General features: G+C 44.8%; 1 protein-coding gene across 3 annotated transcripts in view; it reads right to left on the bottom strand.

Annotated features, from left to right (window-relative positions):
* Positions 1-27,056, bottom strand: part of LOC123028670 — a 63,688-nt gene extending 36,632 nt beyond the window's left edge. For all 3 annotated transcript variants that reach the window (XR_006415762.1, XM_044440852.1, XM_044440936.1), the window contains exons 1-3: positions 26,336-27,056; positions 14,575-14,653; positions 12,704-13,194 (exon numbers count right to left, since the gene is read on the bottom strand). Coding sequence is in view for 2 of the 3 variants with exons in the window: in XM_044440852.1 (XP_044296787.1) it covers positions 12,704-13,194; positions 14,575-14,653; positions 26,336-26,404 (639 nt within the window). In the remaining variant the exon portion in view is untranslated. The remainder of the gene's footprint in view (positions 1-12,703; positions 13,195-14,574; positions 14,654-26,335) is intronic.
* Between the last annotated feature and the right edge of the window lie 849 nt (positions 27,057-27,905).

The raw sequence follows: 27,905 nt of genomic DNA, 5'->3' as shown, positions 1-27,905 counted from the left end.
CAGAAAAGGAAGCCATAAGCATAATGAACAAGCATTATTCCACTACTCTGATCTTATGGAATGTCCAGTGAATGAAAATAACACCTATTAATAAGACCACCACCACCACTCCCAAACTCATCCTAATTGCCTGGACAGTGAACACATGACCAGTTTGGGACCAGATTTTTTTTAATAGCAAGAGCACCATCCATAATCAATGAAAAGTAGGCAGACATTCCGGATATATTCCATATCAACTTCTTTGAATACATAAAACATCTGAATGGGCAACATGGCAGAAATCCAGGGAGATTCAGGGTGAGCTCGGCTTTTGTACAAGTTCCCATAGTGTTCCCATCAGCACTGGGATGGCTCTTTTCCAAAGGCAGTAAGTCAGGCCAAGAAACAGTTTTCACAGACTGTAACAGTGCACTTTCCTCCATTTCCAGGTGCATCAGGCTTAATCTTCTCCCCAACACCGCCCAAATACTATGTGAATTATAGTTGTTGGGAGAGAACACAAAGCCAACCAACATATAGCCAACATGGAGAATATGCACAGGAACAAAGTAAGTCTTTATTGTCCACTCCCTCCCTCTGAATTGTTGTGCCTGGCATACAGCATGCCAAGGGTTCATGCCTATGCAAGGAAAAGCAGCAACTGCAGAGTGCTAGATGAGTGAAGCTGGCCAACAGCACAAAGTACTGAGCTGCAATTCTTCCACTTGGTGGAATTCAATCTACAATCACAGTTTGGGACAAACTGGAATAGGCCAGGAAAGAGATATATGCATGCACATGCATGAGGAAGCACCACACCCAGATTAAGATGTATCAAGGGGCAGGCAGCATAGTTGCTCATTCTTGTACTGCTGGCTCAAGGAGGAGAATAATGAAGTTATTATTCAACATTTCATAAATGAAGGGAACATTTAATTCAAAGATGGGCATGATAAAGGACCAAAATGGCAGGGACCTAACAGAGGCAGAAGAGATTAAGAAGAGGTGGCAAGATTACACAGAAGAACTATACAAGAAAGAGCTTAACGTCCCTGATAACCACAATGGGGTGGTCACTGACCTCAAGCCAGACATCCTAGAATGTGAAGTCAAATGGGCCTCAGGAAGTCTGAGCAACAATAAAGCTAGTGGAGGTGACAGTATTCCAGTTGAGCTATTCAAAATCCTAAAAGACGATGCAGTAAAAGTGCTACACTCAATATGCCAGCAAATTTGGAAAACTCAACAGTGGCCACAGGATTGGAAAAGGTCAGTTTACATTCCCATCCCAAAGAAGGGCAATGCCAAAGAATGTTCAAACTACCACACCATTGCACTCATTTCACATGCTAGCAAAGTTATGCTCAAAATCCTACAAGCTAGGTTCCAGAAGTATTTGGACCAAGAACTACCAGAAGTACAGGCAGGATTTCGAAGAGGGAGAGGAACTAGAGATCAAATTGCCAACATATGCTGGATCATGGAGAAAGCTAGGGAGTTCCAGAAAAACATCTACTTCTGCTTCTTTGACTATGCTAAAGCCTTTGATTGTGTGGGTCACAACAAATTGTGGCAAGTTCTTAAAGAGATGGGAGTTCCAGACCATCTTATTTGTCTCTTGAGAAACCTATATGTGGGTCAAGAAGCAACAGTGAGCACTGGACACGGAACCACTGATTGGTTCAAAATTGAGAAAGGAGTTCGGCAAGGCTGTATACTGTCACCCTGCCTATTTAACTTATATGCAGAGCACATCATGAGAAAGGCAGGGCTAGATGAATCACCAGCTGGAATTAAGATTGCCGGGAGCAATATCAACAACCTCAGTTATCCAGATGATACTACTCTCATGGCAGAAAGTGAAGAGGAACTAAAGAGCCTCTTGGTGCGGGTGGAGGAGGCGAGTACAAAATTTGCCATGAAACTCAACATTAAGAAAACTAAGATCATGGCATCTGGTCCTCTCACTTCCTGGCAAACAGTTGGGGAACAAATGGAGGTAGTGACAGATTTTATTTTCCTGGGCTCCAAGATCACTGCAGATGGGGACTGCAGCCAAGAAATTAAAAGACGCTTGCTCCTGGGGAGAGAAACTATGACAAATCTAGACAGCATACTAAAAAGCAGAGACATCACCCTGCCAACCAACGTGAGTATAGTCAAGGCTATGGTTTTCCCAGTTGCAATGTATGGCTGTGAAAGCTGGACCATAAGGAAGGGTGAGCACCAAAGGATTGAGGCCTGTGAATTGTGGTGCTGAAGGAGACTCCTGCGAGTCCCCTGGACCGCAAGGCGATCAAACCGGTCAGTCCTAGAGGAGATCAACCCTGACTGCTCTTTAGAAGGCCAGATACTGAAGATAAAACTCAAATACTTTGGCCACCTAATGAGGAATAAGGACTCCCTGGAGAAGAGCCTAATGTTGGGAACAATAGATGGCAAAAGAAGAAGAGGACGGCAGAGGATGAGGTGGCTAGATGGGAGTCACTGAAGCAGCTGGTGTGAGCTTAAGTGGACTCCAGGAGATGGTGGAGGACAGGAAGGCCTGGAGGAATGTTCATTCAACATATGTTGAATGAAATTAAATAAAATATTTGAATTTTGCTTTGATTTTGGCTGATTTATTGCATTTTTAAAAACTGTGTACTTTATGAAACACCCTGTAGTTCTGTTTCTACCACAGAAGTCCCCAAAGAAGCTTGAATTCATTAGTCATGAAACAAAATACAGTTTTGAACGAATGCTACCATTAGACAAAGTGAGGCAGTCTTATTTCAGGCTGAGATTGCTAAGAGCAGAAAGTGGTTCATTTAAGTTTGGCAGGTGAGGGGAGCAACCTGGTGGCCTTCAGATATTTTTGACATCAACTCCCAAGACTCCCAATTACTAATATGCCACAACACTGATCATACAAAAAACAAACAAACAAACCGAATAAGGAGGGACAGCGGGTAGATCCCAAGGAGAAAATGTAAGAATGAGTTATGGGCCATTTCCAAGCAACTTAGTAAACAGCACTAGGCCAGACCAGGAGTCACCCATCTCTGGAATTTTCTCTTAAGAATATACTAGCTCCACATCCCAATACAGAAGGTTCTATTCCTTCTCCAGCCCTTTGCTCTCGTTCCTTAATGGATTGTGTCACCATCCCAGCAACCCATTTACACAATGCTCACCTAACCTACAGCTTATTGGAAGTTCATAACTTACTTGGTTTGCTACAAATGTGTTTGCACCAGCCTGTGACAAGCCTACCATGGATAGTTCAGAGAAAGGATACAGGAGCCATCAGGGGGCCAGTCTCCAGTTCTTGTATCGTTGAGGCTGGACCACACAACTTGTGCACCACTATGCCTAGCACAAATCAACATGTGGCCCACTAACTGCTTTGATGAATCCCCACTTTTACATTCCCAAGCAGCCCTCTCCCTCTTCAAGCTGCCTATCAGCATGCCATGGCCAATCCAAAGAGAAGAGCTAACAAGTGCCAGTGGCTTCATTTTGAGAGCTAGGACCAGAGAGACCAGTTCTAAACTTCAGCCATGAAGGAAAAGGGGCCCTTTTGTCTAAACTCTCAGCTAAACCACCTCACAGGGCTGTCACGCAGCTAAAAATGGGAGGGAAAAACTATATGTGCCATCCAGAGCTCACTGGAGGAAGGGTGGGATGGACACATAATAAACAAAAGGAGAAAAACACAAAAGTTCTGCACAGACACTCCTAAGGAATGAGGCAGTTCTGCAGTGTCACTTTGAGAAAATGTAAACATGATCTGGCAGTGCCAACTCCTTCTCTGTGTTTGTGGAACCATCTATCTACAGCAATATAAATACACTGGAGAGCTGCTAATCTTCTAATGCGACTATGTTTATTTATGATGGATTAAGCTCATTTGTATATGCAAACAAGCCCGATTTTGCATCAATAAGCACAGTTATTTAGAACCATCAGCAAAGCTGATGAACAGGCTGAAGTTTGTTTAATATAATTAGGAGTTTCTCTGAGGATGACAGTGGAATACATTAGAATGCTGTGGAGAAACGTAGATGGACGAACTCAATGTTCTTAATTTCCACCTCCTAGAATCCTTTTTCCACTGAGCATCGCGTACAGATTAAATGCCACAAGAGCACACAGCAGAGCCACGAGGAGCTCATAGGATAAAGCGATCTCATTCTCCAGTGATTTAATCCATTGATGCAACCTATAATTAACTGCTGTGATTGGAGAGCATTCTCCCAGTGTTCACCCACTAATTGCTCGGCAGCCTGTTATTAGGCCCCAGGCCTGGTAGCGGATCGGCTACATATTCACACTGTGCTTTACCAGGCCTGGAGAGAGGAGGAACAGGTTCTGCAGAATACCACATGCAAGCAGCAAGCAGGAGCAAACCTCTGCTGTGTTATAGCCTTTGCTGGTATTTGACTGCAGATCATCTCTGCAGTTGGAAGCATTTTCTTAACGTGGCAGAAAGCAACCACAAAAAGTTTCTTTCTTCATCACTTAGGGTGGCTGCTTATGAATCACATTTGCACTGAATTTATGTATACCAATTTTTATGTATAGATGCACATTTAGACATCATTGTATGATTTAACCAGAAATACATCTTACTATACTCTGAAAGACCGTGACCAGGTGACCTAGATACCTAGTTAGGTCTACTGTCCAGATGCTGTTAATGAGCCACTTCATGGTCCAACTCCCTTGGCCTTGAAGCTTCCCCATCTGAAGCTCTGTTGTTTTTAAACAGGACTTGGATTAGATAGCCTTTCACATGGAGGACACTTTCAAAATAGAGGTCAGTCCTCTATAGGAGACTGGTCTCTGTGAAAGGGAACACATGGCCATTCTATCACTGCCCTTGCCCTAGTGTGGAACTGGCAAGAAGGAAGACTTTGGTCTGATGTACAAGCAGGGCTCTCCAGCAAAGGGGCCGGAGAGGGGAAGGAAAGAGGTACTGCACCAGCTTGGAAAAAGTATTACCATACAACGGGACCTTAATCCAAGGAGATGACTTGTGAAAATTATTTGCACATTCATAAGTGGACCTATGCCCATACCAAGCATTTCATGGATGCACTATTCATTTATGACAGCCAAGGCATTACTAGGAAACTTCTGTTTAGCATGAACAGCCACCAAAACTTTAAAAAAGCCATGTAATTTATCTTGCCAGTATCTGGCCTGGATAGCAGAACTGCCTTTCAGAACCTTTTCCATAGGAGTGAAGAACCTCTAGCCCTCCAGATGTTCTTGGATTTCAATCCCATCATCTCTGACCATAGATTGATGTGTGCTAGAGTCCAATAACATCTAGAATGCCAGAAGCCCTGCACTTCTGCTCTACCATCTACTTTGGGGGTGGGCAAACTTCAGGGGTTTGGGGACTACCTTTCGGGGGGGGGGTACTTTACTAGAAGCCCAAGGACTAACGAAAGGCTGACACAAGACATGGTGCAGCAAGGGCAGACATGCAGTGAGAATGACGAAACAAGATGCCTCTAAACACATGCTCAGCCCAGAGAACTGCTTCTAGTATCAGCCCTTCCACACAAAAACTACTCTTGGCTCCTCCTGGCCAAGCTCTCTTGATTTCATCAGCCTAACTGAGAACCCCCAAATAAGCCTTCATATTATTCCTACTGATAAGATATGGAAAACCCTAGCTGACTTGCTGCAAATGTCCCAGAGATTTACCAGTAAATCCTACCTACTGCATGTTCTTGTAGACACCCACAGTATTCCCATCATTACATTTATATCCTGCCTTTTCCCTTGTGAGGGATCAAAGACAGCTTCCATTGCTCTATTTTATTCTCACAACAACAACCCTGTGAGGTGGGCTAGGCTGAGAGTGAATGATTGGTCCAATTATCAATTCTAACCGTCTAACTCCACACCACAATGGCTCTTTCTATGCACTGACTCTTAGTACTCAATGAGCATGGCCTGCAAAGACCTTTATGAATACTTTTAATAAGTTCAACTTAAATGGCAGGGGAAATAAGGCAGGGGTTGGGAGGGGTAGAAAGTACATGGACATGCCAACTTTTGCGAAACTCATTTTTTTTTCCAATTTTTCGTACCCTTTGTGAAAGAGAGCAAAACTGAGGGGTGGCTTAAAGGGAGAGGCAAAAGAGGGACTGGGGAACGATGCTCTCTTGCCCTAATCCTGTTGATTAGTTGGATCAATCACTCTCAGCGAGTGTCCTGCAACAGGGATGCATCTTCTTTGGCACGTGGTGAGGGCAAGGGAGAGTGGGAGAACTTGGGCTGCCCTGAGTGGCATTATCACACGGATCATGTGGTTTCAGGTTCATCCATCCACCCACCCACATGTTTATATGCTGCCTATAACAGCCAAAATGGTTCACAATGTGTTACCCCTCTTGGGACACAAAAAGCCTTTTAATAAAATAACTACGTCCTGAAACAACAGTAACTGATCAGAGACAAGATGGCGGCATGCTGGCACACAAGCATGGGAAGCAGGGCGACTTTTTATGAGGGATAACCAAAGAAGCTCCTTCAAATGAACAGCATGAGGGATCTTGCCAATATAGAGATACATCTGCTCCTCAGGCTTGATTCAGATTAGTCCAAGCAATGAGCAAAGGGAGAAGGCACACTTGGGAAAATGCTGTTTTCCACATGCATGTTCAATTCCCAGTTGAACTAAACTGCCTCCCCCTGAGCTCCCAACCACCTACTTTCCTCCTGCTCCTTAAGGGAGTTCATAGGAAGGGGGCTGCTGTGCCTCCGCCAGCAAAACACACAGGCAGCTGCTGAAGCACATTCCTGTAACCCACATGCTTGGCCCATGTAGTGTGTTGGCCTAGTATGCAGAATGCCCTTTTTCCAAGCTCATCAGAGCACACAACAGTTTCTGTTGTGCATAGCAGTGGGATTGCTCTGCAAGGTCCGAGCCCAGATCCTTTCAACATGTGATGGGATGTCATGTGAGCTTTCTTACTCAATGAGTGCTCACTCCACTCTGGCATGGGAGAACACTGATGTACATGCAAAGTGCTTTTTCCCATGCAGATAGAAAGGGATTTTTTTCTCTGCTGGTGTTGGTGACCGGCATCAGGTAGCTGCACATTAGCTGCAGGCACAGAGAAAGCCCACGTGACTCTGCAACCCCTTCCCACATTCTTTCAGCACATGCGGGCTGATTCCTGAGCATCTCCCTACTCTCCCTTGGGTTGTGATGGAAGGAAGGTCTCAGTCTTGCTGCCGGCAAAGTTTTGTACATTAGAGCAGTGTGCACTGGAAGAATCCTGCTTTTCCCACTCTTAATCTGTCCTTCCATGGTGCTTGAAATGCTGCTTGAACAGCATGCAAATGGACCCTCAACAAAATATTTTCCCCAGAGCTCCTCATGCATGTCATTCAAGCCCCTGAAAAAGAGAAACTGAGAGCAGGAGTGTATGGGGAGGCAGAGTTGGTGCTCTTGTATTTGATGCAAGATGAGTTGGTGGGCCTTCTCTGAATTGGCTTAAAATTAGAGCCAGCAAAGAAGAGAAAAACTCTGGGCCAGAATGCTCACCTTGTATGAAAGGTGAACATTAAAAGCTATTGCAACCCTGAAATATATGGAGTTCAGCGATATCGCTACTCCTAACACTCCTAATAAAGGCTGTCAGAATTAGCTATGAAAGGGTATAGTAGACAGAGAAAATAATGGAGGGCATATGAATTCTGAATGACACCTTTGGAGAAGTGAATGGGCATCTTGCCAATGGCTAGATAACAGAACGTTATTTTTCTCCTACAAGTGTCTGAGTTCCCCAAAGCAACTTCAGGTTCATGAAAAACTGTGTTAGTAGAAAATATCACTGGAAATTTGGCAAACTCTTCTGCACCAAGTTCAGTACTCTCTCACCAAATTCACTCAGCATTAATACCCCTGCCAAATACCTGAGGAAATCCAGAAACACACATGCATTTGCATGCAGGCACTCCTGCCAAAGCATCTACATTTAAGTAAAAAGAGTCCGTTCATTCAATATTTACATCCCCCAGATTCCTGAGGGGTGTAAAAAATGCTTCAGCATTGCAAGTTTGAACCTTTTCTCCAATGTAAAACATGATCAGCTGATAAAAGTTTTCCATAATTATGATTTTCTCCACAGTTGTCTCCAGGACTAGTGGTCCCAAAGCATAGCCATGACCCTCTTCCAGAAATAATGACACTTTGAATTCGAAAGGCTTCTGATGGCAGAAGACCATGACACAGCAACCCACCATGGCAATAAGCCTTGATGGGCTGGCTATTCGGTAAAGTACTCATGAAGAGCCTGACAGTCAACCAGCCTCTGTAGATGCATCCCTCCCTCCCACTCTTTCCCCTTCATTCCGCCAGGTCGTATCTCAGGGGTCACCGCAAGGAGAAATGAGACTCTACTCCCTGACAGGCACAATTGCAAGCTAATTTCAGCTCACTGGAGTTGTCAGAGAGTCCCCATAGCCCCTGGTGAAATAAATTATCCTAGCACGCAACTGGCATGAGCAGGATAGTCAACAAGCTACTATGGCTTATTATCCACTCTCACTCTCACATCAAGCAAACTGGGAGAATGATTTCTCATTACTGAATCCCACCTTGGCAAAGGCTTCTTGGAGGGGCCCCACTTCCTCTCCCAACAACTAGTCTATCCAAGTGAGCCACACTGACCTAATGTGTTCCCCCTGCCTTGTTCCAGCTAATGCTTCATCTCCATGGAGCTTTCAAAATCACTAGAGGCAATGCTCAGAATGTTCAAAAACATTCCAAAATAACTTCCAGACCTATATTTATGAGGAAACCCTCTTCTGTTGGCAAAAAGAGGTTTGTCTTGCTTCTTGCCTCCTTTGCTGGGTTTCAACAACATAAGAAGCCACAGAGAGGGAACTGAATCAGGAACATGGGACCTATGGGCACCATAACTCACTGTGGCTTAAACAAGGCATCATGGGCTGTGGCGATTGTGCAAAGCAGCTCACTGAGATAATCTGATGTCAAATAGCATGCCCTGTCACTTTAACAAACAGAATAACGTTGTCCCGAGCCCCCAGATACACACATGTTGTCTAACCCAAGCAGTGGTAGAGAGCAACAAGCACGCACTCTGGACAAGGAATGTATTGTTGACATGGGCTAAACTAGAAGTGCTGTGCACGGCCATCTAACTGAATTACCAAGGAGACTGGAAAGCATGCACACCCTAGAAGCTCTCAGAATGGTACCTTGGCACCACACAGGTGCCAAAGTATGCACAAAACGGGCTGTCAGCTTGACCTTTCCTTTTGGACAAGAGCCAGAGCAACAGCCCAACTCTAACAGCTTCTCACCAGGCTGCAGAACTCTGAGTCAAAAGGGTGGCCGCAAGCTGGGAAAATGTCCAGTAAGTCAGCCCATTGCAATTGAAAATGACAACTGATGCTTCAGTCTCAGACGTATAGCTTACTGCCAGGTACTAGTGCTATTTCTCCGGGCAGCAGTGCACAACCTATGCTCCACGGTCCCAATCCAGATAGGCCAGAGTCCAACTCTGACCCACCTGGGTTCCAAAGAGGACCATACCACTTCTCCTGGCCGTGCCCTATTTTCCCCAACCACAAATAGTTCAATGATTTGTGCAGCCCTACCCCCATCCTCAATGGCTAATTTGCCTCTCCCAAGGCTGTTACGAGCAGTGAGTTTTATGCAAAAATGTTGGCATTTGGTGGCTACGGGGAACAAGCAGTGTAATCTATCACCTGCGGTCTGAAAATGGAAAGTCCCTGGACCCTCTTGCTCTGTTGCATGTGTAGGTGAGGCCAGAGTTAATCACGGAGGTTAGAGGAAGAGAGATCAGGTTTTTCCATTAAAGTTACAGGGCACAAGGGTCTGCAGCTCAGCAGTAAAGTCTGTGCTGTGATTGTAGTAAAATTCCAGATTCAGGTAACAGGTCCCCTTCTCTGCTAGGGAACTGCAGAAGCCTATCCTGGGCTAGGCAGACAACTAGGCTGATCTGGTATGGCAGCTTCCTGCGTTCATTGGGAATCATGGGACTTGTGATCCCAACACTTTGGGAGAACACTAGGTTGGGGAAGGCTGGTCTACAAGTAGTGAGAAAATCCCCAACCATTCAACAAGGCCAGGTGAAGTTCTCAATTCATTTTTCCAAGTCATTTGTCATTTCAGGACAAAAGACCATCACTTTATAGAAAAAGGAGAAGAGAGGGAGGGATGAGAGGTGCTACAACTCAAGATGTTTCCAACTGTGCTTAGAAGTTGAAATATGGATGGAAGACATGTTTTCTTCCAGTGAAGACAGATGGGTAAGTCAAGCTTATAGCCAATTTAACTTTGAGGAGGAGGAGAAGAAAGAGCTATATAACTTCCTACAAAACAATACAAAACTTAAAAATCCAAGTAGCCCAATATGTTTAACATAGTAAACAAGATGCAATGGAGCTTCACCTTCTAAGGAATTCCTGTTCAAGAATACTGCCAGTCACACCCTTCTCTGCTTACTGTTTGCTCTATTCCATTCTTATCCCCTTTCCAATGTCCCTTTTGTGCTAACAGTATTCCACAAATATTGCATATGTTTCACTGGAGCACTGGGGGGTGGATGCACCCTTAATTTTTTAAATTATCATTATCAAATTCAGCAAATTTTGTGGTTTCCTCAAATATACTAGCACTTTACTAAGCAGCCCAATTCTCTCTCCCTTTCTATCCACACTCACCACCTAAGGACACTATTAAACAGACTGATCGATTGTAATCAAACTGCCAAACTCTTTGTCAGTCAATTCACTGCCTCAGTACTCATGATCATTTTGCTCATTATGCAAATAAAGGTTCAAAAGGAAGTCTTCCTACTGCAGAAATAAAAAACATGATGGCTTTTGGTTGGCAGCAGCCAACACTGGTTATTTTAGCTCTTCTATAGCTGTGCATTACAGACCCTTAAGTGTAGTGCTTTTCATTCTTGTCCATCCGTTTATGCTTCAGACTGGTCCCAGCTTAATTTCATAAGAACCAGCTCAAGTGTTCAACAAGGACTGCTGCTGAATTTCTGGAATGTTACCCCTTCTGCACAGTTAACATTTTGCTGGTAGGGCAGTGACTAGATGCCAGTGAAGACCATGCTTTTCCACGGAGCTTTTAAGAACTGTGTAGCCAAAAGTCTGTTAATGGGAGTTATACTTCTTTCCCCCTTTCGGGATGAGGTGCAGCCACTGAAATCCAAAGTTCTGCACAACTATGAGAGGGACAGGACCTTGGTCCTCTTCTGACCTTTTTGGACTGCTGTCACCTCAAGCAACTGAAACTGTTCGCCCACCACCTGCGTACACACACCATCTGCCTCGTGCCCTACAAATCTTCACCATTGGCTCCCCTGAAAAGAAGAGGCCATCCCTACTGTCAGAGGCCAGCCGTGACCCTGGTCTTTCTGGGACACTAACACAAAGCCCTCATTAAAATGCATATGGCTGGCAGCAGGTCCTTGGTGTAATTAGGACATCGCCCAAGGACAGTGATCAAGGGGCACAAGAGAGATTGTACAATAACACTGTCGACGTAATCGGTGCCTTTATGAACAAGCCAAGCCATTTCAGACCAATTTTTAAAAGGGAGAGGGGCAGGGAAAGAAAGAAGTTGGGAAGAGAGCCAAACGCGAAGAAACATGCATACTGAACCAAACACCCCTTTGGTAAAGACGCAAGCAGCCTAGCATGACAAGCAGATGGGGCAGCTGCTCCTTCCAACTCATTACAGCAGAACAATGCACCACCATCGGGACCAGTGAGCAAGGCAATGGGACACCAGTGGCCTCAGCTGATTAAACCCAACAGGTATAGAACATGATGTGCTCTCAGCAGAAAGGAGAGAATCAGAAATTTTAACCAGTGGCAGAAGAACATCGGAAGCTGCCTTATATCAGACCTAGCCAAATGTTCTCTATTCTGATTGGCAACAGCCCTCTAGGGGGCTTGGGTGAAGGTGGGGGTCTTCCTCATTACTTGCTAGCCAATCCTTTTAACTGGTGATCTTAGTGATAGAATCTGGAATTGTCTACATGCAAAACATGTGCTCTGTCGCAGCTACTGCCTCTGCCCTACAGGAGGAGGTCAGTATTTCTGTAATGAATCAAGAGCACAGTAAGGAAGTGGGAGGTTAGACCTTGTTCACCAAGATTAGAATTATATCAAGTCCAGAAGAGAAATGTGCTTAGTTCACATTTTAATAAAAGATTATCTAATTTTACACCTTCATGCTCCTATGTGAATCAAAATTCAGCTAACCTATAAAATACACATGCCTTTGAATTTTCTTATGAAATTCTTTAATCAAAGCATTTTTATAAATGAGTATGTTAGGGCAAACAATATTAAAATGCATTGTATTCAGAAAATTGCAAATTGTGTATAATTAAGCAAAGTGTATATAAAACAAGTGTACTGTAGAAATGTGCACAAAAATCATTACAACTTTTCATGAGAACTTTAAAAAAATCTCAAAGTTTGGGACAAACCTAATTTAGGATTGGAGAAAAACCAGCAATACAAAAAGCTATTTACTAGCCTACTGGTGGCTAAAAGCTATTGGTCAACTGGGACCACATGACCCCAGGAGATCAAGTCAGTTTCCAGCCATGCCCAGTAATAAGAGTTGAAAAAAATGCCAGACCTCTGATGAAGCTGGCAAACTGTAGCTCTCACAAATGGAGCACTGCCTTACCTGCTGCATTTTCTCCAGGTCAAGGCTGGGCCTACCAACCTTATCTCCATAGCCCTGCCGGTGTCGCTTACACGGCATCACTTGCTCAAAGCTGGCTCCAACACTTGTGAAGATTAGAGGCCGGGATGTTGGGGTGCGTACCAAGGGCTGGAGTCTCTTGGGAGGGGAGGCACTGAAGAGCACTGGACTGGAGCTGGCATGCAAGCCATCCACCCCTTCAACCACTGGCCGGAAGGACATGCCACACAAGTTCTTCACCTCCTCGTCACTGGAGGACGTGTTGTAACTGTCGCCACAGCAGGCAAGCCGGTTGACCTGCGACCACTTCCGTTTCTCAGCAGCAAATTCACGGCTGATGCGCTCTAGCTCCTCTTCTGAGCTGTGGCGGTCCAGCCCAGGAGGAAAATGGGTCCGTACTTTGCCACACTGGTTTTCTTGATTCTGCAGCTGATTGGTTGCCAGTGGGGTCAAGGTGCAATTGCGTCTTCTCTCTGAGAAGGATATTTTTTAAAAAATAAGTCATGGGTAACATCTTCCCCTGGCATCTATATAACAGGAAAGTGGTAGATGCAACCTCTCTCCCTTGTTCCAGTGAAATGACCACTTCACCAGGTAGCTGAAAGGAGCTCGACTAGAGCCTCCCCTAAGACTGACTGGTGGCCAGGAGCTGAAACCTTCCCATCCTGAGGTGATCAGCAAGAAGGTCTGTGCTTGTAGACACCACAGACTGATAAAGAAGAGGGAGAGGGTCTGCCTGTTTGCTAGGACTCAACAACCAACTTGCATAATCATGTTTGTTGCACCTTCAAACCAAGGCTTTGCTGTGGTGGGAAGAACTGGGCACCAATGAGTGGGAGGCAGGAAGGCAGAACAGGAAGACTGAAAGGGAAGAGGCTAAAGCCCTGTGCAGGTATTCATCCTCATACTGTGAAATGCCGCATTCCATGTGTTGTGGGCAAATCTGACCAAGGGAGCCTGCACTCCTCCATGCAAACTCCACACACAATTTAGAAACCTTCTAAACTGTATAGGGAGTCCCCACAGATATTACCCACAGGTACCGTTGTACATGGAATATGGGCAGAGCCAGAGCACATCAGGGAGGGCGAGCCCCAGATGTAAAACATTCATGACCTATGCCCTTTCAGGACATTTGGGGTCCCTTCTGAATTTAAATCATCAGTTTAAATGCTGTGCTCCCACACCAACATACTAAAGCATGCTGCCTCTTCATCGATGTACATAGAGGGTTACATATTGTCCAGTGGCTTACTTCTCACATTACACTAGAGCAACACAAATGCATTCTTGGACACTGCATCCCAAGATTATATAGATAAAGGAGAGGGAAAACAAGAAAGAGAAATAAAATAGGAACCTAAATACAAGTGGATAAACTACCAGTCAACATATGTTTGGCAAAAGTTAGAAAAAGTGTGGAATTTCATGGGCCTCATAGATGCTTTCATATTAAACTTTCACAGGTATTTAAATATGGGTTAAAAAGAAACATTCAAGAGATGTAAGTAATGGATACTCTAATATGCATCTAATATGAGAAGCAAGTTATCTATCCATCAAATTCATATTTCAATGCCTTTCCATTGCAAATTGTGATAAAACCAACATGCAAAATAGATACACAAGAATAGTTATAACAAACAATCAAATAAATTAAAAATACATCAGTAAAAGAGAAACACACACCATGTACCAGCGTAAGATGTTTTGGATATCCGGGTAAAGCCAAATGAATATACTATGGGATTACATAGCCGGATACAGTCAAGTTTGCCATATGCCCCTAGAGGTGGGTGGTTGGATTAGATGTGGAACAGAAATTCCTACAGCCCCTTATTGAGACAGTTTACCTCTGTCAATCTGAGCAAGTTCTTGGTTCTCTCCTTCAGAATCATCACTATCTTCCTCATCACTTGGAGGGTAGGAAATCTAGGAGAGAAACATATCAGGAAAGAATTGAAGATGAAATATGGGTGGGCAGACCACTCCATTCCCAGTGTGACACTTTCCCAAGGGATCACCCATAGGCACTCAGTCCCAATAGCACATTAATCTGCAATGCTGAAAAGGTCTAAAAAACCCCCTTGCATTCCAATATGTACTTATTGAACAACATGTACTATTGAATGCTACTAACAGTGTTGGAGTTGAGTGCTGTCTAAATGCTCAGAGACCTTTATCTGTCATAGTTTATTCATCCTTAGCAGCATTACTATAAGGAAACCCTACCTTCAGATCACCTTGCATTACACAGAATAGCAGCTTACTGAAGTTGAATTCATGGCCCCCAAAATCTATTTTCTCTGGGCATTAGCACCTTCAGGAATATTCATTTTCATTGGGATCACGGCAAAAAGGTGCAAACTTACTGAAGTGGTCCTGATTTTTTAAAACCAAAATCAAAGACACACTTATGTGAAATGCAATAAAATATTTCACTTATCCAATCTGGCCATTACTCATGTTGCAGAGAAAATGCATTGGCAGATGTGAATGGCTCAGAAACCAGAAGTAAAGAAAGGTCAAGATCCACTATTGTTTTCCAAATCACATAATTTCTAGGTTTGTGTACAACTAAGAGCTTCTGCATAGTTTAACTATTTTCACATAGGTACAAGAAATGGAAGACAAACTTGAAGGTTTATAGAAAAACTCAGAGCATTTCCAGATGCAGGGATCCTACTGGTGCAACCAGTCAAAAGGCCTTGCACTACCTTTTCTTCCTTAATTGCTTTTTGGTGGAACATAAAAGGATGGAATATAAGCAGTGGGAAAATACTGGAGGGTTACAAATGGAAGATATCACTGTTCGGACCTGCCACCAAATAAATAAATAAATAAAAATCCATGAATGCAGCAGGGCGAATGACCAATATAAGCTTTGCCTGGAAGTACCCACCATCGACATAAATGCAGTTACAAAATTCAGTTGTAGATGTACCTTCCAACCAATCATGGAAGGTTTAATGAAAGCACCTGCCAGGATACTAGACACTAACTATCCTCTCACAGCAACAAACATAACAGCAAGAGAAACTCCACCTGCAGACAACTAATGCTGATGCCACCTAGTGATGAAACTATAGAACAGCACTATCCACACACCGATGACATTTAGCAAATGCAGATGTAGATTACGCAGTCACAGCAGTTCTGGAGCTAACAAAGTATTTCCAACAAGTGCCTCCCTCTGTATGAAGTCATCCTTTCCATTTCTCATCATGTTCTCGAAGGGAAGGGAATCTGGCACAGCCAGTTGTTCAGTTTGCCTTGAAACAAAACTGTACTGTTTTCCATTGTTCTCAAATGCAGGGAGGTAAGAAGGCCTAAGCGCCAGGGAGGGACCTGGGCCATCTGGGACCAGATATTCCCTGCTCCCTTACATGTGCTAAAGCTAGATAATTAGGGTGCATCGCAGAGAGGGGGTAGCACACCCACTAGCCCCATCCTCAGCACTAGCATGCTATGGAACATCAGCAGAGATGGCAGGGTGCCCCTTCCCAAAGTCACAGGCAATGTCTTCTCAGTCGTGATGCCCCAGCTGCAGGATGGTCTTTCAAGAAAGCATCAGAATACACAGAAGACTGGTGAGGCTAAGTGAAGACTTTCCCTCCTTAAAGTATTTTAAATAGCTGCTTTATTTCTGTCATAGCCATTTCTGTTTTTCATTATGTTATATTATTTATTCATATCTGAACAACAATATTCATGTTCATTATGTTTTATCAGTTATTCATATTTGAAAACAATATTTATAAATTGCTAACAATGAGAAATTCCAAAGCCATGTACAAAACAAGTCTTCATACAGAGGGCAAGGTTACCTTCCTGATTTATTAAAATATGCATTGAATCTATCATACAAATAAGACAAAAAGCCTTACTTGTAGTTCAGCCATCATTCTGCTTGGGTACCAAAAGCAACCATTACCAAAACAAGCACAAAAATAGGTCTAGACATTTTAATAAGTCAAATTTATTTCTCCTGGCATCACTATGAAGAATATTTGCCATTACATGAAATATGTTCATACCAAGTTTTGCACACATCTCTCCAGACAGCAGTTTAGCTTGCTCAGTACATATTTGGGCCAAGGAGAGTCCCCATGGCTACTGGGCCTGCTTTTCGAGTGATGTTCAATGACATCTCAGGGTTTTCTAACCCACCCAATCAGAGATTTACAGTCTAAGTGCTTCAGCCACAAGCCATTCATTGATGGCAATGCCTCCAAACACCTTCCATTTCCTTCTGTAGACAGGACCCCTGTTGCTACAAGCCCAGGGGAATGGTGGGATAGTGATGAGAGGAGCTTTGTGCTGGGAGATCACCTCTGCTTGGGAATCGCTTCTGTGCAATCTGGCAGAGACAAAGCTGAGTACACTGAAACAGTAATTCTCATGCTTCAGCTCCTATGCTTCACAAAAACAATGTGGGCAGACATACTTTTGGCTTCCCATTCTTCTAGAACATTAAAAACTGACACAATTACAGACAGAATGAGGGTGAGGCACAGCTGCAGTCTATAAAATTTCCCTGACCTACTCAGTGGATTTCGTGTACACTTGAGTGCTATAGATTGATGAAACATAATCTAGAACACCCTTTCCCAACTGCCTGCCTTGGCCAAACTAGATGGGGATGGTGAGAGTTGCAGAGCGGCACATCTGAAGTGTAACTACTTGGAAAAGTCGGCTCTAGAAGAAGGGAAGATGTCATAAACAAGTGTCTCACAGCCATTTCCTAAGTAACTTTTCAGATGCTAAAGCAACAGTAGTTTCCTAGAGCAAGGTTGCTCTTATGCTACCATGATTTGAAGGACTTCTGGTTTCAGGTTCCTGACGAAGCTTGGGCATGACACCCTCAATGTACTCCTTCCTGTCTTCCCCCCACCATCAGCACCATCTGGTATTGCTCCTCACCCAATTTCTCATTATTTCTAGCACTTCCTTACTAGACAGTCAGGTAATGACATCTGATGGGAGTTGTAGACCAGCGTGCTATAAACTGTGGTTTTTCATTCATACCAGTTTTGAACCATGGTTAATATGAACCAAGATTTGGAAAACATTGCTACCATCTTGCAGTGCAATAGAAACATAGAAACAGAGCGAGTCAGAAGGGCCTCCCGGGCCATCTAGTTTGACCTCCGGCACCAGCCGGCTCCGCTCACAACATGCCCACCATGTGGATGTCCAGCCTATCCTTGAACACCTGCACCGATGGGGCCTCAACGACCTCTCATGGAAACCCATTCCACACCCTCAGGGTCCTGACTGTCAGGAAGTGCTTCCTGGCATCCAAATGGAACCTTGGCTCCCTGAGCTTTGCTCCATTGGAGCGTGTCCTGCCTTCCTCTGCAGGGGAGAACAGGTCTCTACCCATCTCCATGTGACATCCCCTCACATACCGGTATGTCGCCAACATATCCCCTCTGAGTCTCCTCTTCTCCAGGCTGAAGAGACCCAGTTCCCTCAGTCTCGCCTCATATGGCATCCCCTGCAAACCGGCCACCAACCTTGTGGCCCTATGCTGCACTGACTCCAACCTGGCTATATCCTTTCTGTAATGAGGGGCCCAAAACTGAACACAATACTCCAGTTGCGGGCACACCAGAGTCGTGTAGAGTGGTAGTAATACCTCTCTTGATCTAGAAGCCACACTTCTGGCTATGCAACCAAGGGTGGCATTCGCCCTCTTGACCACTGCATCACACTGCTGACTCATGTTGAGCCTGCAGTCAATATGTCATGCTGGCATGCTGCAGAATATGGTTCACATCCTAACTGGGATTCACAAATTCACAAATCCTGGTCAATGGTAGAGCACATGCTTTGCATGCAGAAGGTCCCCAGTTCAGCCCCAGGCATTTCCAGGGGTGGCTGGGAAATGGCCCTGTCTGAAGTACTGGAGGGCCACTGCCTGTCAGCATAGGCAGTCTTGAACAAGATGGCCTAATGGTATCAACAGACCTAAGGTAACTTCTGTTCTTACAGGAATCTCAGTTAAACTAGTAAGAATAGTACAGGCAGTCCCCAGGTTGCAAATGAGTTCCATTCCTGAGAAAAGGGAAATTCACCTTTAAGTCAGATTTGTATGCAAGTGGGATCACATACAGTTAGCCTTCCACATTTGCTGAGGTTAGGGGCACAGGACTCCCTGTGAAAATGGAAAAACTGCAAATACCTCTACCCCCCCCCCCACCCCTCACAACTCACCAGTGCCTCCTCTTTGCTGCAAGGAAAGGCTGGAGAAATTTCACGCTCTGGATGGGTGGGGCAGGAAGGCCTGCTTTGGAGGCCTCCCTCTCTCCCCTTTTGCTTCCTCTCCCTCTCTCTGGTGATTCTTTGGCAGTCTTCCCTCTCTCCCCTCACATTTCTTCTCTCTCTATGGTGATTCTTTGGCAGTCTTCCCCCTCTCCCCTCACATTTCTTCTCTCTCTATGGTGATTCTTCGGAGGCCTTCCCTCTCTCCCTTCTCGTTTCTTCTTTCTCTATGGAGAAGAGGACTTTCCACAGTAATGTTTTTACATTAATATGTTTTATGGCAGTACCCTTGTAAGTATGAGTTGTTCATAACTCAGACACTCATAACTCAGGGACTGCCTGTGGCTAAACTCAGTAGGAACCCAGTGTAGAGAGGGTGCCCAGCTCTTACACATTCCAGTCTGCTCCGTCAGATTCCTGCAATTCTGAGGAAGTGGTGGAGAGGAAGAGGCGGGGCAGATGTCTGTGCAGCTTCAAGGTTACCAAGTGAAGATTCTCGGACAGAGCATGAGAACTGATCCACCTTGAGAAATGGAGGGAGACATTTCAGAACTGGCAGGGGAGCAGATTAGAAGGGAGGTCCTTGACCCTGTCAGGAGCCCCCAGGCAAAACGAGGGGACCAGTAAAGAAGTGTCCAGCATTCCCACCATCTAGCCTGCAAGCAGCAGGCCAGCAGGCATCTCCCTGAGGGTGGGGTCAGAATCTTCTCTGAAAGGGAGAGGAAGAGGGAAAGTTTCAGTTCGTATTCAGCTCTTCACATGGGCAGATGCTTCTCTCACATATCAAAGAGAATACTGTGTTGATTTATTAAAGCTTAACATGTTACAGAACAGTATGAAAGGGCTTTGCTTTTCAAGTGTCATCTGAGCCTGCTGGAGTGGAAAAGTGGGAGGAAAGACCTGCTCACAACATCTGGCAGATCCATCTTGCTTCCAATACAGTGGTCAGAATGCTTTGCTGAGTCATGTAGAACTCAAACAAGCCAGCTGATGCAAGCCCAAGGTCACCAATTAGTTTTCGGAGCTGCTGGGGTACTGGGGGGGGGGTGTGGAATGACAGGACAGAAAGAGAGACAGGAAGAGGATGGTCAAACCTTTTAAGAAGGCCAAACTAATTCCAGCCAAGGCCTTACTGAAAATGCTTGGAATGTTCGCAAACTGTGAAATAATATCAGCCATGCATACACACAGCGAATAGACACTGAAAGAAGTTGTGGGATTGTGATGACGCACCTAGGCATTCAGCATCGGCTTTCAAAGACTCAAGTAACTCAAGAGTCCCTGAGGGGAGCCACTGAGCCAGGCACCCTCACTGAGCATCTTCTCATCACGAGCTGCTGCTGCTTCCACTTCCTTAAAGGACAGGCAGAGAGCCAGTGAGCAGGCTGGCAGGGACATCTTTTGCCCCTTTTTCTCACCACCACCATTGCCTACAGGTTGCAGTGAAGAAGGGGAGAAGCTACTTCAAGGAGCCCTGCTGTGTTGTGGGCCCTTGACAAGAGCCCAACTACGCTTACCTTTGATGCAGGCCCTGCCAGTGATCTGCCTTAAGGTCACCCAGGCACACACATTGGCTCCTTCACAAGTTATGCTGAATCTGGGTATGGGTCAAGGGACATGACTGTTTTCTCCTCTTAATCTTTTCCCCTATACAGGAAGTTAATCCAGCTTTTAACACTGCATTCCAGAGTGAAGCTTTTTAAAGGAGCATCTGGCAACAATGCCTAGGAAGTTGTTTTACTAGTGTTGTTGTTACTACTATTATTCCAAGACAGAACTAACATGTTTGACATCTGAACAGGGACGTGCTTTTAGTACCATTCACAGGCTCTGCAGGACTAAAATTAGTCAGCAAGATCATCTGACTGAAGGAAGAAGAGCAAGGAAGCCTTCCTCTTAAGGGAACTCATTTTCAAAATGGAAAAAAAGCCAGAATATGCGTAAAGAGCAAGATGAGAGAAACAGCCTCTCTGGGAGACAGAGGGTGAAAACAAACAGTGTTGAGCAAGACTTTCATCAGTGGAATGAGAAAGCTATCTGGAATCAATGGAAATATCAGGCAACAACTACACAACCACCAAATGACATAAAAATCCAAGTATTCAGCCCCCAAAAGGATAGTTCCAAACATCCTGTTTCACTGTGCAAATGAACCAGTTCAGCAGAAGTATCAGAGGAAAGATTGTTCCTCAAGCTGGAAACTGGAGAGACAGGGAACCAAACCTCTGGAAACAGTTAGAAAGGTCAGAGGTTGGAACAAAAAACTACAAGGTAGGTAACTTTTTATGCAGTGCTATATATAATGTGGTGTATTGTATACCATACTTTAATGTGTTGTTCTAAATTCCCCAGAGAACTTTAGCTATTGAGTGGTATAGAAATTAACTAATCCTTGAAACTGTCCCCTGTGCCCAGGTGGGCCAAGGCACCTGGGATCTTACAGCAGATCTAGTGTCAAGGGTAGGCATGGCTGGGCACTTGCCAAGGACAAAAGGCCCCTGTACTCGCATCTTCTCATCAATCACTGCATCCTGCCTCTCCTTCTGCCCCAGAGAACAGTAGTGGTGAAACAGAGGAGCAGTGGGTGCCTGCTTTTTACTTGCTCTCTGGCCTCTGTCTATCCAGAAGGAAGCAGTGGTAATGGGGAGAAAGAGGACAGGGAGCAAAAGGAGCTGGTAAGAATGTCAATGAGAAGGTGGACCCACTGAAGGAGGAGTTCATCAAGAGTATCTTGCTCAAGGCCTCTCAGAAAGCTGGAGTCAGGACTAAACCAAAGTGGCACCGAAAATACACTGTGTCTAGGTCAGGATTCTCAACCGTTGTCACAAGAACTCTTAGCTAATTTCTATGCCCCAGGCAAATATGTGTAACAATTAGTGAAGCATGATGTTACAGACATTTGAAGACAACACTGAAGACAGGCCTGCCAGAGAATGAAAGGGTGAAGAAAGCTGACTGGTACAAAAGGGAGGACAGATCCCATTCAATGGATACACAGCAACAGAAATGGTAGACTGAAATTTGACACAGATGACAATTCCATCAGTGGCAGATAAGGCACTCTTACTTCATAACGAGTAGTGGGTAGACATTGGGTTCATCCCTTGTTTGTTCATGCTTAAAACTGCTAACTGCTTGGCATATATTGAAATCCACAGCATAAATAAATATTGCAAAACATCAATTCAGCTAAAGCACAATTGCCTGTTTGCCACTCCTCAGGTTTAATGGAGAAGTGTATGGTAGAATGCCATGTATCTTATTTTGTACTGGACAATCTTCTATTTGAAGGGCTGCCAGTCCAAGTTCCATTCAACAATCAAGGGTGGATGAAGTTACTTTTCAACAATTTAGCATGGGGATGGAAGACTGACAGGTAGATAAGTCACAACTGGGCAATGTACTATGTTTCCATTGAAACTGGACTAATTATTCCTAAATTTTCATAGCTATGTATAAATTAGCATTTGTAAATCTTATGTAAGTCTGTGACCTCTTGGGTCTTTTGGGGGGCTGTTATGCTGAAGTGGCCACCCAACCGTGAGCACATCATACAGCCACTCCCATGTGGTCTGAGTGGATTTGCCACATTTGCCAGGGGATTGCTAGCAATGCTGGATACAGACGCAACCTCTGGAAAAAAAACAAAACACCAGTGCTCCAGTTGCACTAGACACAAGACAACAACCAACTACTATCACTCTTGTTCTGCAACTAAGGGGAAGCTGGAAGAGTTGAAAGCATGGTCATCAGGGCAGAGTTCAAGAAGTGAGCAGCGTAACTATCACAACATTCAGTGCAACCATACAGGAATGTTCTTCCATTTTACACACATCAGGAAGAAAAAAGGATGTGGAAAGATGTTGGCTGGGCAGTCTGTCTCCTGGCTCAGTGAAGTAACAGACAAGACACATCTTCCTGCTCCTCCCTAGTGTAGAAATCCAATTAGAATATAAAGCTGGTAGATGTGCAGATCAGTATAGCAACATGGAGGCATAGAGCCAATGGAAGGATTGGCGCCATTGATTGTTAAGTGACAGTGTACAATGTAACAATGCACTTAACACAATGCATACATAACACTGGAATGAGCAGAGCAACACACACAAATACACTTCTCTAGGAGCACCATACATCTTGTGTAGATGGGGGGCTGTGACTGAGACCACGTAGTTTCCCTAAACCAACCAGGCAAGTCTGTTTGCCAGTACCAATTTAAACTGGAGAGATTCTCTGCCTTGTATTTCACAGTTTGGGTATTTGTTAGATAACAGTTTATCTGGTGAAAGAAATCATCCAAACAACATGTACAATTTTTGAACATGAATGAGGGGAGAACTACCCATGGAACTCCCTGCTCCAGGACAAGGAAAGTGCCTAGAAAATAACACAGTTTTTGAAGAGACTCAAGGAAATATATAGTGGTTATGAGAATGAAAGCATATATTCAGGGGTGCCAGTCATGGAAGACAATGACAGTCTCTCCCCCATGTTTCAGACTACACACAATTGTTCTGTAAAGGCACCTCTCCCCCTCTTTGATTGATTTATAGAAAGTCAGCCACAACACATGCTCTTAATAACTATTGCTTTTTTGCCGCTTACATCTTGAATATATCCAGGACCAGAGCTGTGAGCCTTCCTGGGAATCTCATCCCCACCAATGAGATTTGTTTGCCCTGCTATATTTAAAACAGACAGAAGAGAGCAACACCAATAATTTCATCTATCCTCATGCATAACAGACTCTGTCAGTTTACACATATCCACAGCCACCCCCACCCAGCATATGCACACATGACTTTGGAATCTACCAGTATGGTTGAAATTAGAATGCACCGACATTCTAAAACCTCATACTGTCCAAATTCATAAGAATTTAAGAAGAGTCATGCTGGATCAGGCCAAACGTAAATCTCATCCAGCATTCTGGTCACGCCCCAACCAAGAGCTCCCTGTGGGAAAAATACCATTAGTGCATGAGGGCAATAGTACCCTCTTGCCCATGCACCCCAGCAACTGGGGTACAGAGATGTATTCACTAAGACGGCAGGTTCAATAGCACTAGAGCCTGGAGAGAGCAAGTTGCACAAAAGACCAACCAAAATGATCAACAGGTTCATACAGCTCCCCTATGGGAAAGAGTGGAGCTGTTCAGCTTCAGTAAAAAGGGCAACTTAGAGGAGACATGAGAGAGGTATACATAATTATGCATGCTGGGGAGAAAATAGACTGGAAGAAGTATTTCCTCTTTCCTTCATAATGCTAGAACCTGCAAGTCATCCCATGAAGCTGACCAGGGGAGACTCAAGACAGGAACAATTTTACACAGTGCATAGTGAAACAGGGGAATTTGCTCCCACAAGATACAGTGATGGCTTTTGTCTAAATGGAGATTAAACCAACTCATGGAAGATAAGGCTGCCACAGGCTACTAGTCATGATGGCTACATACGAGTTCCAGTTCCAGAGGCAATGTATCTCTGAATGCCAGGAGCTGGAGAACACAAACAGGTTGAGTGAAACACCACCCTCTCATGGTGGTCCCATGGGGCCAGCGTGCAAACAGTGCTGGACTAGACAGACCTGTGGTATGGTCCACCAGGACTAGACAACCTGTGGCCCTCCAGAGGTTTTGGTATTCAAATGAACTTGCATTATCCCAGTTTGGTCTCTCCTCCTTGGTGTGATGCTGAGAAGTAGCATAACTATGAAGACTGCCTTTTTTGTATATGATTTATACTTCTGGGGCACTCAAGATTATCACTGTAACTTCCACAGAACAGGCTCTGTAGAAATACCAGTGGGAAACTGCTCTTCTTTCTGGTCTTGTACATAACACTCTCAAAAGCATACTTATCAAGTGAATTAATCTGCAAACTTTGATATAAGTGAAGAAAACTGCAAGCCTATAAATGAGCAAAACTATTTCACAGCTGCAAACAGAGAAGCTTGAATACAAGCCATCTTTTTTTGCTTGTGCAAATGCATATTTTAGTTGGTACTGGTATCCTGTTGGTATTTCCTTTACCAAGTGGGCACCATCATAATTTCCACCTCCTTAAACTTTTACTTTAACCCCCAAAAAGCATGCTTTGCAAAATGTGACCTAATGTGCAGAAAATACTTCCGAACTTCCAATTCAAGTATTATTAGGCAATTAATACTAAAAACCAGAGGCCTGTTGTATGTATCCCCCATCCTCAATCACTCCCAATTTGAACAAAAAAGAAACTCAAAGCTTTAACTATAAGGTTGCAAGATCTGTTTTCTCCATCTTGCATGAGGCTCTCTTGCATTCTCTTTTCCAAGAAACAATGGTAACTTTAGTGGAACCCATGGCACTAAAACTAAGTCTGGCTTACCATTGTTGGTGCAAACCAATCTTAGAATCACATGTGCAAGACACAGTTCCACAGTCTCAGATGGGATATCCATTGCTCAGGGAACTGTCAAGCCTTTCTAAGATACTGCTTTCAGAGAATACATGTGAACCCCTTCCTTGATTTCAGAAAGTTATTTCAAGTTCACAGGACATTCATTCTTTAGTTTCATTACAGAAGAAGGGGCAGGAAAATACTGACTTCACAGCAGAAAAGTCCCTTGGTCTTTGTTTAAGAAGTTAAAGTAACAAGATCCAGACAGCTGCTGGCCAACCTTAGATCCCCATGTATCTTCCACATGCAGCAAAGAGAACAGCCAAAATAAGAACAGCCTGATCTGTTCACATTTAATCTGAAGCCAGCCCTGCAGATTTCAGTAGGGCTTACACCAAAGCCAGTATAAGACTGTAGCCATGCAACACAATCATGTACTAGTTAGAAAAAATTCCCACTGGGTTTAAGAGCAAGGGGCATGCTTATTCCCCAACCGTGACTATGCTACAGAACAGCCAGATTTAAACAGGACTTTGCACAAGTAGATCCTCCAACTTCTTGCAGATTTAAACATTTTAAAGAACTGCACCCATAAACATCCTTTGGAAACAGCCATCTCAACGTCAAAGTATTTCCCTTCCAAAAATATTTCTTTATATGCATATGCACACAGAGACACGCACATTGTAATAAGGTTGCATTAACAGGGTTCAAGCTCTCCAAAAAGGGCTAGGCCCTCAACACATGGCTTTCTGAATTAGCAAGGAAGCTGGTGCTCAAAGGAACGGGCCTTACTCAACTGTATGCAGACCTGCTCTAACTCTTAGGTCATGAGTTGAACGGGAGGATGCAACAGGAGCATAATTCCGCCAGTACCAACCTGAATGGCTCCTGTAATTAGTACTGCTGTGAGGAAGCAATGCATATGCATATCTATTATTAATGCTAATGATACTGGATTTCTTCTTACCTTTAACTGGAAGGGCTGGATCTCATTCAAACTCTGATTTCTGAGCTTCTTCGTAAGAACCTTGAGCATGGTACAAATCCAGCGGGGCAGGACAGAGTTCAGCACGCACACATCTACAGCTGCTGCCGCCACACTTGAAGCGCTCAGCAGAGCTGGCGTTCAGGAACTCCCGATCCACTCAACTTCGAGCCTCAAAGGGCAGCTCTCCAGAGCGATTCGATCTTGCTCCGCTCCTCTCATTCCTACAACAGCCTGCATACGTTTGTAATACCCACCCACTTTCTCCCCACCCCTCTCCTCGCTCACTCACGTACTTTTTCTTTCCTTTTCTTTTTTTAAGGAGCACCGCTCGGCCTTTGGCTGCATTTGCTGCGGAAGCCAAAGTGGGAAGGGGAGCTGCGGGCGGGCTGAGCTCGGGTTCTGCAAGGGGCAGGCAAAAGGCACTTGATGCAGGCAGAGTTTAAAGAGCCGGGAGAGCTCTCCCAGCCGAGGCCCGGGCGCGCTGCGCTCATGAGCAGAATCCTCTACCGGGCCAGCTCCCTCGCTCTCCTCCACGCTGCCGGCAGCTCCTTGCGGGCATCGCGGCCGCCCTCCTCTCGCCCCATCCCTCCCTTCTCCCACCCTCCCTCTGGCGGGCTCCCCCGCGCACACTGCGCCTCTGTTCGCTCCGCTTTCTCCCTCCGTGCAACTTGCCACAAACAAGGCGCAGCCACCATTGGCAGCCGGGGCGGACTGTGTCAATTGCAGGGGCGGGGCTTTCATTTAAAGGGAAACCAAAAGGAGAGCCGACCGCGAAGGAGTGAGGCTGGGTGAGTTTTCCCTTCGTCGTCCTGCCTTGCGGGACTCTCCGATCTTTAACTAGCCAGGTCGGGCTCGGAAGATCTGGGCTTGGCTTGCGGGTGGGAAGCTTCGGAGCTGTGAGGTGTGTGGGGTGCAAGAGACAGCAGACCAGATCGTTTGGGATTGTTCGCGGGACAGCGTTTTCTTGCCCCAGGAGCTTTTCTGCGAGTGATCAGCATGCAGCGCCGGCCGCCCTGGGGCGGCGTACAGGTTTGCAACAGGGCTATTTATGAGTTGAGGCTATCTTTCTCCCGAGTTGGGAGGAGAGAGCGCTGATAGGGCCTCTTCGGCTTTACTTGGCCCGAAAGCTCCAGCAAAAGAAGATTTTGAACCCAGTCGAGGTTCTTATGCACGCATTCTTCCCCAAGGGTGCGATCCTGTGCAGGTTTAAACAGGAAATAATATTGCACAACTCCCAGCACCGCTCAGCCTTAAACGCATTCTAGAGCTAACATGGTATCTCACCGTGGTCGTTAATAAGCAAATCTATGTTTTGGAAGGATTTGTTTTTGAAGCATTTCAAACTCCATCCGGGAAAAGCCTAGAATTGCCCTGAAAAGGTATGAAAAGAGATAATTTACAATAAAAGAATTTAAAAATGGAAATAGGCTGTTCAGCATGGCCCACAGCTAGCAGTATCACCTAAGAATAAAAAACAGTGAAATAATTGATAAAAGTTCAATGACATCTGGCACAATATGTAACAGCAAACAAACCAGAGGGCATTTTT

The sequence above is a fragment of the Varanus komodoensis genome, unplaced genomic scaffold (assembly GCF_004798865.1).
Source record: "Varanus komodoensis strain SLA01 unplaced genomic scaffold, ASM479886v1 scaffold1, whole genome shotgun sequence".
NCBI classification, from domain to species: domain Eukaryota; kingdom Metazoa; phylum Chordata; class Lepidosauria; order Squamata; family Varanidae; genus Varanus; species Varanus komodoensis.
Note: the sequence above shows the minus strand (reverse complement) of the source record. Positions and strands in the feature narration are given on the sequence as shown.